This window comes from Malus domestica, chromosome 07 (assembly GCF_042453785.1).
Source record: "Malus domestica chromosome 07, GDT2T_hap1".
In the NCBI taxonomy this organism is placed as follows: Eukaryota; Viridiplantae; Streptophyta; class Magnoliopsida; order Rosales; family Rosaceae; genus Malus; species Malus domestica.
In genome coordinates, this window is record NC_091667.1 from 23,697,966 (window position 1) to 23,712,162 (window position 14,197).

Here is a 14,197-nt window from a genome sequence, read left to right on the forward strand (position 1 = left end):
ATACTACAAAATTAATGGAATGTATACACAAGTATGTACCAAATATTTATCAAGAAAGAACAATAGAGTAAAACCTCTCTACAAAACTAATTTTATAACTTTATAAGGGAGGTTATTACTTGATAGAGTTCTACTTAAAAAAATATATTATTTATTGATTTATTTATCCTTAATTAACGTTGTATTTCCTAAATAAGATTCAGTTGGGCGCCAAATATTTTGTTTTCTGCATATTTTTGTACTCGTAGACAATTATAACTATGTTGAGAGGTGTTTCCTTAAGATGAGACGACGAAAAATTATAACTTCTTAGAATATGAAGTTTATTCCAATACATAATTAATCCCAAGTTAGGGCCGAAATTTTTTATGACTTTAAGGAGATTATTCTATTAAAAAGTATTACTTTAGAAAGGTCTTACGGTATATTACATACACTGAAAAGTTCGAGATATCAAAACTTATAAAATATAAATGAATTATAAATTATGTTTTGAAAATTCAGAGATAACTCCGTTTTTTTTTTTTTTTAGAAGAGATAACTGTAATTTTGAATAATTTGAAAGTTTCGAATTTTAAAATCTCCAATCGATCCAAAAATTTTGGAATTGAAATTATTAACTTTATTTTTATCCGATCCTTCAACAAATATGGAACACATTCATGTATGTACGAAGCTCATGATCAACAAATCTGGGACACATTTTGATCCGCTTCATCCATACATGAAAATGCCCAAGTTTCAAAATCTAATTGAGCAACAAGTCTTGACTAAAAAAAATACCAGCTTTCTAAGAAGACCTTGTCTTGAAACAGCGCCAATACAGGGCCTAAGGAAACACCATCTTCAGTAGTCACAAATTGCTTGGACACAGGGGTAAGGCTGTAGAGCCTTCGGAAACACTTTTCAACTTTACCTTTAACAACCGTGCAATCGAGGACGGAGTTACTGGCCAGGACAGCTAGAAGACGATCTAGCATCATGGGTCCGTCAGGGGTCATGGTGCCGATGTGAGTTGCAATCTCAGATGCAGAGAGCTTGGCATTTGGACCCTCTTTCGCTATGATGTCAAAAACGCCAAGCTCAATTGCCGACTGCATGGAGAAAGACAGCACAGAAGAAACCACCAGCTGCAGTTCATAAGGCTGCTAGAATAGGTCACATGCCCTTCAGGCTCGACGTTCGAGTTAATGGGTCGAGCTGAATGATTATTCATTAAAAGTTGGTTTTGCTTTTCGGTGAAAAGTAAAACAGAGATCAAATCCGAAAACATGGTGAATTTTTGTGCCCTATATTGTTGTTGCAGGACATTCACCTCTCCATGAGCGGTAGGTCTCGGGTTCGAGACTTAGGAGTAGCCTCTCCATAAATGAGGGTAAGGCTAGCCGACATTCACCTCTCCCAGACCCTGCGTAAAGCGGGAGCCTTGTGCACTGGGTATGACCTTTTTATTGTTGTTGCAGGACAATATTGGTTTCTTATTCAATGCAACAAAGTTAATTTCATTGGACGATCAGGAGCTAAAAGATTGGAAATTCCATTGATGTAGATGGAGTTGCCTTATATTCTAAATTACAGATATTGTATATGATGTTACCTAAAGAATCATTTCATTCTAATAGGCTTTGGGCATCCATGGAAATAACATAGTTTGCAAGAGAAATTGACATGTGTCCAAATGTGTTGATTGCTTGTCGTGTATTGTTGACTGTACCTATGACTGTGATATTTGCAAAAATAAATTTTTCAAAATTGAAATTATTGACATCTTACTTGTGAACCACTATGGCTCAAGATAGGTTAAATGGATTAACAATCTTATGCATTGAAAATGATGAGGTTAAAGACTTGGAGTATGATGATATAATCGATGATTTTGCTTCAAAAAATGTAAGAAGACGATTTCATAGAGGTTGAAATTTCAAAGAGTTTTGTTTGGATTGGTTGTATATGATTTTTCTTTTAATCGTCGGGGTTTAGGTACTATGTTCCCCCTGTTGTATTTTTTTAGGTAATATAATATGGACATGAGGGCCTTGCCCCCCCCCCCAGCTTTGGCTAGGTTCTAGCCCTCTTAAATTGTTTTTTTTTTTTAATATATGTTGGTATTTTGAAAAAAAAGACACTTTTTTTAGCCTTCGACCCTGGCACCCACTACTACAAAAGGGGATATTACTGTCGGAGTAAAAGCGACAAGAAACACTACTTACTGTCGAATTATTGGTAAAAATCCGACATTAAATTGTGCAATGTCGGATAGAGGAACTGACACCAATGCTACCGTCACAAAAAGGGTATTGACGTTGCTTAGGCCCCTTAATCCGACACCATGAAGCAAAGTAATATAAAATAAAAAGGAACAAAGGCGTTGCTTAAAACTGACATAGGAACTGACGTCGCTTATAAGCGACATAGAAAGCAACAAAGGCGTCTTTCCAAACCGACATTAAGTAACAAATAAACAATTAAAATATCATAGTTACTGTTGCTTCCAACCGACATCACTTGAGTTAAATAAATAAAATAGTCAAGCTGTTGTCAGTCGTAACCGACATTACATAACATCTCAATAAAAATGACATAGGTGCCAACGTCGCTTATAAGCAACACTAGATATATTAAAAATAAAAAATTTTAAAAATATTCCTCAGTAATCAACACTGCTACTGAACTTCTGGATGATCTTCAGGAAGAATTAGAACTAGAAGCTGAAGAAGATGCATACGACACCATATCTGGAGTCACCCCATGTCCATACCCTCGTACTCTATTATAACTCCCAGGACCCATCATCTCCACATAAACTCGAGTCCTAAGGTCATCACTATCTTTTTACCCAGACTCAATCATAGTTTGAATATTCCCCTCCATAGTTGCCTTGCAGTAAAAATTTAAAAAATAAGTATTCAACAATAGATAGTAAAATTTAATAACAATGATAAACTACCACAAAATAGTCAATTACCCCAGTGTGCTCTGATGTTTCATCAATCCAAGTGCTATCTTTTCGAGTATGACAGTGACAAAAAAACGAAATAGGATCCGCCTCCTTCCCATGCTTTTTCCGCTATAATTATAAGTCAATAAAAAAAAACAATTTTCAGCAACCATCAAATTAAAAATAAATTTCTACCAATTATATATTAAATTTAAAATTATCTACAATTCTTGAAAATGTACAACCCTTACAAGTTCTGCCCTAACTCTTGCAAAAGATTTTGCACCAGTTGTGTGGTTCATTGTTTTCAACCGCCTATTATGCTTATTTTTTGCAGCAATCTCTTGAAGAAAAAAAAAGAATTTATTAAACAAATTTCAAGCTATAATAAAATAAATAATAAAAAGTTTACCTTCGTTTTTTCTTTATTCCAATAGGACACCAAATCAGCCCACTGTTGAGGATCCACATTAAGAGGTGTGTTCTTGTGCTCCTCGACCGGTTTATCAGTAGAATGTTTTTTTTTTAAATTTATTTCTATACTCCTTATGCGCATGCTCCGCAATATGAAGTGTCATGTGACAGATCATTGACATTTTCGTCAAAGCCTCTTCTTGAAAAATAATTGACACACCCCGTCCCGAAAGGGGGGCATTCTGGCCGTCACGTGAGAGTGACGTAACCATTTACACAGTTTGGAAGCTTTAAAAAAAATACAATTACTAGGATGAAACACCCGAGGGTGAGTCATACTTTTGTGAATTCTGTCAGAACACCACTGGATTCCTCGTGGCCACCAAAACTCTACTATCTAGAACCTGGAGGGGCGCAAAACAAGTTGAGTGGGTTAGTAAAACAAAGTTTTTCGAAAACATTTCATTTAAAACATTTCTAACCCCTCGCTGTAAAACCTGTATACTTTCCCAGAAAATAATATATATAACCATATATAATCTCAAAACTCAAATCACAAGTCTTTAACACTTTTCGAGAAAAATATGCCATGCCATGCCATATGCCAAAATATAATATGAATGCATCAATATGAATCAGGTGAAATAATAAATCAACCAAAGACCCTATAGTGGTCATGTACGGCTGATTCTATAGCTCAATATCCCATCCAGTCGGAGTCACCAACGGTGACCTGTACGGCCCTGCCGGAGTCACCAACTGTGACCTATACGGCACTACACTGCACATAAGTCGGAACTACCTATAGTAGTCTGTACGACTAAGATGGTGAAATAATACGCTCTAGTGCTTCTCTCATCAATCATCTGTGCACATAATCTAAGATCACCTACTAGTCCGAACCACCTCTAGTGGTCTGTACGACTAGCATGTCGGAACCCTCTATCAGTCTGTACGACATGCACCTACTTGGATCCAAGGTGAGCGTGCGGTGCGGTGAATACTATAAGCACTAACACCAGGGATGCAGGTTATGAGCTCTCAACATAATTCACATTATCAACAATTCGCATGATTAACATAAAACTCACCTGATACTCACATGTGCGTCCACAGCACCAATTCACATATATAGGCATCAATTACTAATTCATATAATTCATAATATGCATGCATGGCATTTTAAAACATACTTTCATTTAAATTCAATTTCTGGGAAAAATATCAATAGTATATAGGTAAATACAGAAAATAACTGCCCACTCACCTGGAGTTCGCCCAACAACTCCCTACCACAACACATCAAAGCGTCATGACGATCGGCGCCTAGAACAATAATCAAATCAAACCTCAGAAATCATATCGATAGAATATATAACTTATATAAAATACGTTACTACGTAGTTCGATCCGGAAGATCTGCAACTCAGATTTCAAATCCATAACTTCCAGAGGTCCACAATATACCTTTAGGACAACATCCTAAAATTTCCTTACCATCCAACGGTCGGATCTCCGTCAATTGTCAAAACCAAGTGACGGTTAACATTCTATTTGATGAACTTACAACTCCAATTTCGAAAGATCCATAAATCGTATTTCCGATCCGTAAGTTCCTATAATCCTCAAATATTACGTATTACAACGTATCAAAGTTTGGTGATGATCCGACGGTTGGATCGTAAAGTCACATTTTCACCTAACCACGAATCGAAACGAACTTAGGTTCAATTACTTAATTTACGTCCATCAATTATCAAAACTGAACCTAGAACCTTAAACACATGCTAAGAATGACATTGGCGGGCCATTGGCCACGCGCCGCCGCACGGGCTGCCACGGGTGGCGATCGGCCGCCCCGGCTCGCTGGAAAATCCAACTATTTCCAAACATTCTCAAAAAAAATACATAATTGAAGATCTTAATGAGTAGAGTAAACTTTATACCTGTGGCCAAGGCCAATTTGGCCTGGAAACACTTCAATTTCACCAAAATCCGTGCAGACCCTAGAATTGGGTGAGTTCCAATTCGTCCTCAAATCAACTCCGATGCTCCAACTAATGCTTGGGCTTTGTTCTAGGCCTCAAGAGGAAGCTATGGGTGGTGACAATTGGAAGAAATTGCTTCGGGATTGGGTGTTTCGAAGCCAAAGCCGCCGCACCCCTCCTTGCGGTTTTCTCCATTTTCAAAGCCAAATTCTCCAAACTTGAGATGGAATGGATAAAGGGAAGGTCGTGGAGGGTTTTACAATGGCTGGTTTGATGCAATTCGTATGAAAAATGGGCCAAAACTCGTCGAAAATGACAAGAACACCGACCGGGTCAGGTTGCCAATCCGCAGGTCGTGATTCCCCGTTCCTCCCTTCCCTCCTTTCTCCTTCTTTCTTCTCTTCCTGATTGGTCAGATTCTCCTTCTCTCTTCTCCTGATTCGTCCCCTCCTTCTTTCAGATTGGGCAGTTTTGCCCAATCCCATTTTTCCTTTCTTCTCTTCCCGACTGTCCTCTTTCTTCTTTCCCAAATTCTAATAACCACTAATAAAAATATAACACATAAATATATACATAAATATATTAACCAAAGTAAAAGTGCTTCTCAGGTTAGAGTTCCGTAAAACTTTGACCGTAACTCCAAATCACGAACCATCAGCTCCCACATGTCGGTAGCGACGAGTACTATGAGGATATGTCAAGAAAACAAATCTTAGATGGCACGACACAACGATTAACCCCGAATAATGCGCGTGCCTCAAAGGGCATTTTTGTAAAATCCTTTATTAAAACTTTAAAAATTCTTAAAATTAGGGACGGGCTGTCACAATAATAGTTTCCTAAACTCATCAAAAAAATCAAGCAAATTAATTATTTCTATAAACATTGACTTATTATACTCTCTTCAAGTAACAAAACATATTTATACCTTTATTCTAAGCTTCCCTGCGATCTTCTTTGATCATACGCCAATCTCTCACCAACGGAATATTTTTATAATCTCTAACTTCCGCCGCTACATGTTTTGAAAAAGTACTAGAATTTTCACTAATGCATTTTTCAGACAAATCAAAACAAAAAGGATGTTCCTTCCAATTGGGAATTGAGGGTCCCCATCCTCGATGAGTTGTTCCTTATAAATATAGGGAAAAAAAAAAGCAATTAAAAACCAAGGACCAAACACCAATTTTCAATTTGGGTATCATACTAGTTAGACTACAAAACAAAATACTAAAACTAATGACCATAATTAAAAATGGCCCACCATCGACTTCTTCCTCTTCAAATTGGATTTCGTCAGCATGCTCATCTTCAAAATGATCCATAGCAAAACAATTTGCAAGAAGAAGTACAAAAACTAAAAAGTGAAACGGGAGATGAAATGGAAGTACAGACGAAATTGGGAAGGAGAATGAGAGATTGAAATTTGGGAAAAAATGAAAGCAAAGATGAAATGGGGGGAAAAGGGGTTTAAATATGGATGATGAGTTGGCGTCGGTTGAAACGGACATTAAGTCCCTAACGTCGTATTAAAACCCACTAGCATCGCAATAAGTGCGCCTTAGTGTCGGTTGAAACCGCCACCAACTTCTGACATGCATTACGTCGAATTAAATCCACCTACTTTCTGACAACATTTATTGGATCAAACGCGGCGTTGGTTTAGTTAAACTTGGTGTCAGTTTAAACTGACACCACCACTGACACACTTTACCGATACATTAAATCAAACAACCACTTTCTGACATAGTTTTTTTTAAATTCACATGGCATCGCTTTAGTTAGCCTTGGTGTCAATTCAAACCGACACCATAGTCTGACAAGCTTTAATGAAGTGCACGCTGCGTCGGTTTAAATGTATTTGGCGTTGGTTTAAAACAACACGATATCAGACAACTTCCGAGCTGATTGAAATTCCTCTTCCCAAGTCAACTTCACGTCGCTTTTAACCGACACTACCCGCATGACATTGAAATAAATGAAGTTGACGTCGAATTAAGAGACAGTAGCGTCAGTTCCAATCGACATTACATGTCTGACATCGAATTTAATATAACTCGCATCAAATTAAATGTACTTGGCGTCGCTTAAAACTAACACTAACTCGTGCAAAAACAAGCGGGAAACTTCCCGCCTAGAGTATTTCAAATTATCTGACCAATGCCATCACATAAAAGTGAGAAGAAAATAGTTTTTTTTTTAAATGTCCCCATACAAAAAAAAATAACGAGTTTTTTTTTTTTTTTTTTGTTACCTCATATAACATTTTAAGATTTTATTAAATAAAATTGAACTTAAATAAAATACGTAATAAAAAACAAAAATATAGTCTAATTAATACTTAAAACACATAAAACAGAAGGACAAGCACTCATCCACCAAATATGCTTTAGCAATAGAACCTTTAGGACGACCCTTATTACGAACATAGCGCTTCAACAGGTCAGGTCATTTTAGTGTAACACCTATTATCTTAACAGGTCGTGTCGTGTCACACTCATTATCTTAACGAGTCACTTCATCGATTATCATGACATAAGATTTTGTGGTATCCACTTGTGTAAATATTTTAAATTGACGATCAAATGAGTTCATTGTATTCATATAGGATCTAAGAGTGTAGCTGTAAAAAATCATCAAAATCGGAGTTAAAATAACCGTTAAATCATGAGTTTTCGTTTATAAGCGTAAAAAAGTTTTGTCCAATTACTTAATCTCTGAATGTTTGTTTTTTGCAATTTTTGGCGTATGCGATCTCGAAGTATATGCAAACATGTTTGACGGTTGTATCGTTGAAACTAGTTTTGTAGAATGCGTATCCCATCAAAATAATAAATTCACTAACACTTACGAGTTTATTTATACTTTCATTAAGTATAACATAAGATTTTGTGGTATCCACTATTGTAAATATTTTAAATTGAAGATCGAATTCATTCATTGTATTCATATGTCAAGGAGTGTAGCTGCAAAAAATCATCAAAATCGGAGTTAAAATAACCGTTAAATCGTGATTTTTTGTTTATAACTATCGAAACATTTTGTCCCGTACTTGATCTCTGAATGTTTTTTTTTTGCAATTTTTGGCATATGCGATCTTGAAGTATATACAAACATGTTTGACGGTTGGATCGTTGAAACTAGTTTCGTAGAATGCGTATCCCATTAAAATAATAGATTAACACTTAAGAGTTTATTCATACTTTCATTAAGTATAACATAAGATTTTGTGGTATCCACTAGTGTAAATATGTTAAATTGAGGATCGAGTTCATTCATTGTATTCATATGGAGTTAAGGAGTGTATCTGTAAAAAATCATCAAAATCGGAGTTAAAATAACCGTTAAATCATGATTTTTCGTGGATAACCCTTCGAAAAGTTTTGTCCCATTACTTGATCTCTGAATGTTTGTTTTTTTGCGATTTTTGGCATATGCGATCTCGAAGTATATACAAACAAGTTTGACGGTTGGATCGTTGAAATTAGTTTCGTAGAATGCGTATCCCATCAAAACGATAAATTCATTAACACTAAGTTTATTTATACTTTCATTAAGTATAACATAAGATTTTGTGGTATCCACTAGTGTAAATATTTTAAATTAAAGATCGAATTCATTCATTGTATTCATATAGGGTTAAGGAGTGTAGCTGTAAAACATCATCAAAATCGGAGTTAAAATAACCGTTAAATCGTTATTTTTTGTTTTATAACCGTAGAAAAGTTTTGCATCATTACTTGATCTCTGAATATTTATTTTTTGCGATTTTTTGCTGATGCGATCTCGAAGCATATACAAACAAGTTTGATGGTTGGATCGTTGAAATTAGTTTCGTAGAATTCCTATCCCATTAAGTTTAATGGTATATATATATATATATATATATATATATATAATCAAGCCATACCGGGTTTCAAGCGACACCAGTCTTCTTTTAACCGACGCTAAATTTATGTCGATTACAAGCGACACTGAATTTCAAAATATTTAATAAAAATGAAAACTTATGTCAGCTACAACCGACACTAGCTTTGAAAATATTTAAAAACTATCATTAGTCTTGGAAAAAAACGACACCAGTCTTCTTTTAACCGACGCTAACATTATGTCGATTAAAAGCGACAGTTTTTTTTTTAATGCAACACCACTATTAAAAAATATTAAAATCTATGTTAGTTATAAGCGACATTAACAGTTTATGTTGGTTATAAGCGACAGTAATTCGAACACCATGTAAAGTAGGTGTCGGAATGTCTTAAACGCCACTATGTTTTATAAAAACGACACACAATAAGGCCCTTTTGTAGTAGTGACCAAAAAAGTGAGGACTGGCCCTAATCTCAATATGAGTGGAGTGTGTTAAGAAACTTCAAGTTTTTATGACACTTTTCTAAAGTTTCAAGTACATAATTATGAACTTCAGGTACATAATACTTGCAAACAAATGCAGTATATACAAGACAATATATATGACCAATTGAAAACAGATATAATAACGTTGGGTAGCTTCAGGATCTTTTTGTGTGAAAGTATAGGGAATGGCCATAGAGCTTTAGGTTCAATAAATAACTGTTTTAGTCGCGGGACTACATGCTAGCAAGAGAGAATATGGGTTGATAGAACCCATGCTCAAATATTGGGCTAAGAAAGAAAAAGTGAAAAACAGCTCCCATAAAATAGGGCAGTTTTTACTGAGGGCCCAAAAGAAAAAATCTTTTTTTTCGTTTGCTTGTTTATTGGCCAGCATAGCAAAAATGGGCTAAGAGCCCAGGCCCATAAAAGGGCTTCCAAGTTCAAGCAGCAATGGCTGCTGGCTTCCAAGTCCAAAGAAGAAAAAACAGATATAGAAGCCCAAATTCAAAAATTGAATGGGCTGTTTAAGTTGCAAGCCCATGCAAAAAAGGGCTGACTAGAACTCTTGATTTCATGAGGGAAAGTAAATATTACACTATGTTTGGATGAGGAAAATAAACTTGGAATTTTAGTAAATGTCAGAATTTATAAATTGACATGCACCAATTCCCTTGTTTGGATTTATAAACAGAAATTTAGAGGGATGTATTCAATTAGGATTCTGAGAGAGTTTCAGGGAATTAATAATTTTAGGGGTATTCAATTAGGATTTTAAGTGATTCTCTGAAATTCTAGGTGTATTCAATTAGAATTTCAAAATAGTTTATTAAAATCCTTAGAAATCTAGGTGTATTCAATTAAGATTTTAAAGAAGTTTATAACATTCCAGGTGTATTCAATTAGAAATTGATTTTAAAGAATTTGAGAAAGTTAAAGAATTAGAGGGAATTGGAGAGATTTCGTAGTGTATTTTAAGTATCCACAAATCTCACCTCTTCCCATGAGATTTCGAGAGAATTGAATCAAAATTTTATATGGAATCTCTACAAATCAATTAAACTCCATAAAAATCCATGGATTTATAAATCCATTAAAATCTCTCACATTCTCAATTGAATACACCACCCTTAGAATTTCCACGTGGAAAAAAAAACTTGGAATTTGGAACCTCCAATTCCTAAGTTCAAATTCCATGTAAATATGTGTCATTTCTCAATTTCTATGATTGAAAGTTTAAAAATAACAAATTCCGTTTTCAATTCCATTGTTCTTTTAGATTAACCAAGCAAGAAAATTTACAAATTCTAGAAAGTAAAATCTTGTCATTTCAATTTTCGTCATTTTGAAATTCCTAAGATTCTTAAATTTCTTTCGTCCAAACGTAATATTAACGTCGGATCATTAAAAAAAGGGCTGTGGAGGCAACCTCGAGATGCTCGAGCTTCACTAAGCATGGATTGCGATGGAGAAGTTTAAACCCAATGAAATTTGATGATAGTAGCCTCAAATTGAATGACAAACGAGTCATCAGAGGTCTGCAAACATAGTAGATGGCTGTGGAAAACCCAAAATTTTACGACGACGGTGTCTCGACTGCGGGTTGAGTTTTGAAACTCGAATCCTTGCAAGATTCATCTGGAATCTTATGTTTCCATAATGGAAACGTTTCCTCGAAAATGAAGGACAACTTGTAGGTCGTCAGAGGAAGTTGCAGGAGTCACCGGAGACCGTTATGTTTCCAATGGATTCAGCGCAAGCTGTAAGCTCGAGTGCTGGGTTTTAAGGTCAGGCCTAGTCTGAAACAATTTTTTCCTGTTTTCAGGCCCAACTCGAGCTCTAGGGTTTTTATTCTCTTTTTCTTTCTTTTTATTTGCTTATTCACACATATTGATAGGTCAAAACAATGCACAACATAAAATATATGTATACATAACTACTTAAAACAATGCACAAAATTGCCTCACTTTAAACGTCAAGTTACACATTCATAAAAACACTCTTATTTTTTAGGATAGAAAATAAACTTCAGAAGAACAGGAAAAAAAAAAGATAGGATTATTAGGCATTTGCATGTTGGATTATCAGGATCATAACCCAAAACTTATTTTTGAAAGCACTCTTGTCTACTTGTAGAATTCCATGACCCAGAGATTAGCAGTGAAACATTCATATCTGATGCCACTAAAACCAGCACCAGTTGCTAGGGCCATGAATTCCTCTTGGCTCCTCTCCATCCCTCCCGGGGTTTGAGTCATCATATGCAGATCCAGTTGGGCGTTGGTCCTCACAGATATGTTATTGTCTGGCTTGATTGGGAGAAGTGCCTCCACCACAATCACTTTTCCATCGTCTGGAATTGCATTGTAACAATTTTTCAACAATTTTATACAGTCTTCATCCAACCAATCATGAAGTATGAACTACAAAACAAAATAGAATTATTAATTAAATAGAAAAGCTCCAGTTAATGGTCAATTGATTTTATATTTTGATTGGAAGGAGGTTTCTCATAGTATAAAAGATAAAATAAAGGGACAAAAATCCAACTTATCATATTTCTTTGCTCAGGTAAGAGTTTAAAAATCACCTTCAAAAAAATGGCATCCCCATTTGGAATACTTTCAAACATGTCTCCTCCAACATTTTCAACCCCTGCAAAATAAATTCACTACAATCTTTTATAACGGAAAAACATAGAATCCAAATTGTAGATCATAACACTATAAATGTAAAGTCGTACCAGGATAAGAGGTGGCATGTTTTATAACATGAGGCAAGTCAAAATTGATGCCCTTAATATGTGGATATTTAGAAGTGATTAGACTAATTGCCCCTCCCAGATTACCACCAACATCAACAAGTTGCTTAACGTGCTCAAAACCTTTGTAGAGATGAAGAATTCTCTTCATAACTATGGTGCTATGGTTGAACATTGCCTTGTTGAACATTTTATTAAACCTAAGGTCGACACCTGGATACTGAAAGTGGTGCATGCCATGGGCTTTGTCAAATGCAATTCCTCCTTCAATTACTGCATCTTTCACTCTTGGCCTGTCGATATTCACAAAATTAAAGTTAGCTAGCTATCTTTAATTTTTTTTTTATTATGTTCATTGTTAATTTTGAAATTTGGATATATTTTATTCATAGTTTTTATGTTCTTTTTTTTTTTTTTTGAAAAAAAGAGAGACAACTAGTGACAAGTTACGGTTATTCATCACTTCCGAGTACATAGAGGTTATAAGAAATTTCACCATGTCCATAACCACAGTCAAACAATATTTAATAAAAAGATCCTATATTAAAAATGATGAACATATTATTAATATACTACAAAATTGATTGGATGTATATACAAATATATACCAAATATTAAGAATAAACAATATGCATATATGAAAAAGTTCGAGATATAAAAAAACTTGTCAAATATATATGAATTCAAATTATGTTCTAAAAATTCAAAGATAACTCCAATTCCAAAAAAATTCCGAATAATACAATATTTTGGAATTTAAAATTTTCGATCTCATCCAAAAATTTTGGAAAGAAAATTGTAAACCTTATTTCCGATCCGATCCTTCAACACGTGTGGGTGTGGGACACATTCATGTATGTACGACAAATCTGGGACAATTTCATTTCGCAAATTGGGCATTGATCAACTTCGTACATACATGAAAATGCCCAATTTTTTTAAATTGAATGGACCCTTATTAAATTTACTGCCAATTTAACCAACAAATCTTGACCATTAAAACATACCAGCTTTTTAAGAAGACCTCGTCTTGAACCATAGTCAAAACAGGGGCTAATGAAACACCATCTTCATCAGTCACAAAGTGCTTGGCCACAGGGGTAAGGCTGTATAGCCTCCGGAAATACTTGTCAACTTTACCGTTAACAACCGTGCAATCGAGGACGGAGTTACTGGCCAGGACAGCTAGAAGGCGATCTAGCATCATGGGTCCGTCAGGGGTCTTGGTGCCGATGTGAGTTGCAATCTCAGATGCAGAGAGCTTGGCATTTGGACCCTCTTTCGCTATGATGTCAAAAACGCCAAGCTCAATTGCCGACTGCATGGAGAAAGACAGCACAGAAGAAACCACCAGCTGCAGTGCATGGCAGTAGCTCTCTTCTTCTCTCCTTGCTTCATCATCAAGAGGAATTTTAGGAAGGCCTTTTGGTTCCTCTAGAGAAGCCATTGGATTAGTGCTTGTGCATCTAGCTAAGCTGTCTACATTGATTTATATGCTAAAAATTCTTGGATTTATTTGGGTATCTGTTCTCTTTTTTTTTTCTTTTTTTTTTTTTGTATTATTTTTAACTGGAATTTATTTTATTATTATTTAAACAAAAATATCTGCGCCGGCGGGCATGAATCCCAGAAATTTGAATAGTCAAATTATATAATGGGAAGTAATTTTGAATGACACTAAGCGTGGAGACTATTATATTTTTTTTCTCTGACAAACCATAAAATATCCATATTAAATTACTG

The 14,197-nt window shown here is 35.2% G+C and overlaps 1 protein-coding gene across 1 annotated transcript; it reads right to left on the reverse strand.

Moving 5' to 3' along the window:
* Positions 1-11,633: 11,633 nt before the first annotated feature.
* Positions 11,634-13,964, reverse strand: LOC103428516 (cathecol O-methyltransferase 1-like). The gene is made up of 4 exons (XM_008366618.4): positions 13,462-13,964; positions 12,437-12,747; positions 12,284-12,348; positions 11,634-12,116 (listed from the first exon to the last, which is right to left on the reverse strand). The coding sequence occupies exons 1-4, from the start codon at positions 13,899-13,901 to the stop codon at positions 11,820-11,822; spliced, it is 1,113 nt and encodes a 370-aa protein (XP_008364840.1). The 5' UTR covers positions 13,902-13,964; the 3' UTR covers positions 11,634-11,819.
* Between the last annotated feature and the right edge of the window lie 233 nt (positions 13,965-14,197).

Excerpts from the sequence above, each read along its gene's own strand:
- LOC103428516 (XM_008366618.4), bottom strand. The coding sequence starts at position 13,901 with ATGGCTTCTCTAGAGGAACCAAAAGGCCTTCCTAAAATTCCTCTTGAT. Across the intron at positions 12,748-13,461 it reads GAGGTCTTCTTAAAAAGCTG|GCCAAGAGTGAAAGATGCAG; the intron begins GTATGTTTTAAT and ends GAATATCGACAG. Across the intron at positions 12,117-12,283 it reads GGGATGCCATTTTTTTGAAG|TTCATACTTCATGATTGGTT; the intron begins GTGATTTTTAAA and ends TTTGTTTTGTAG.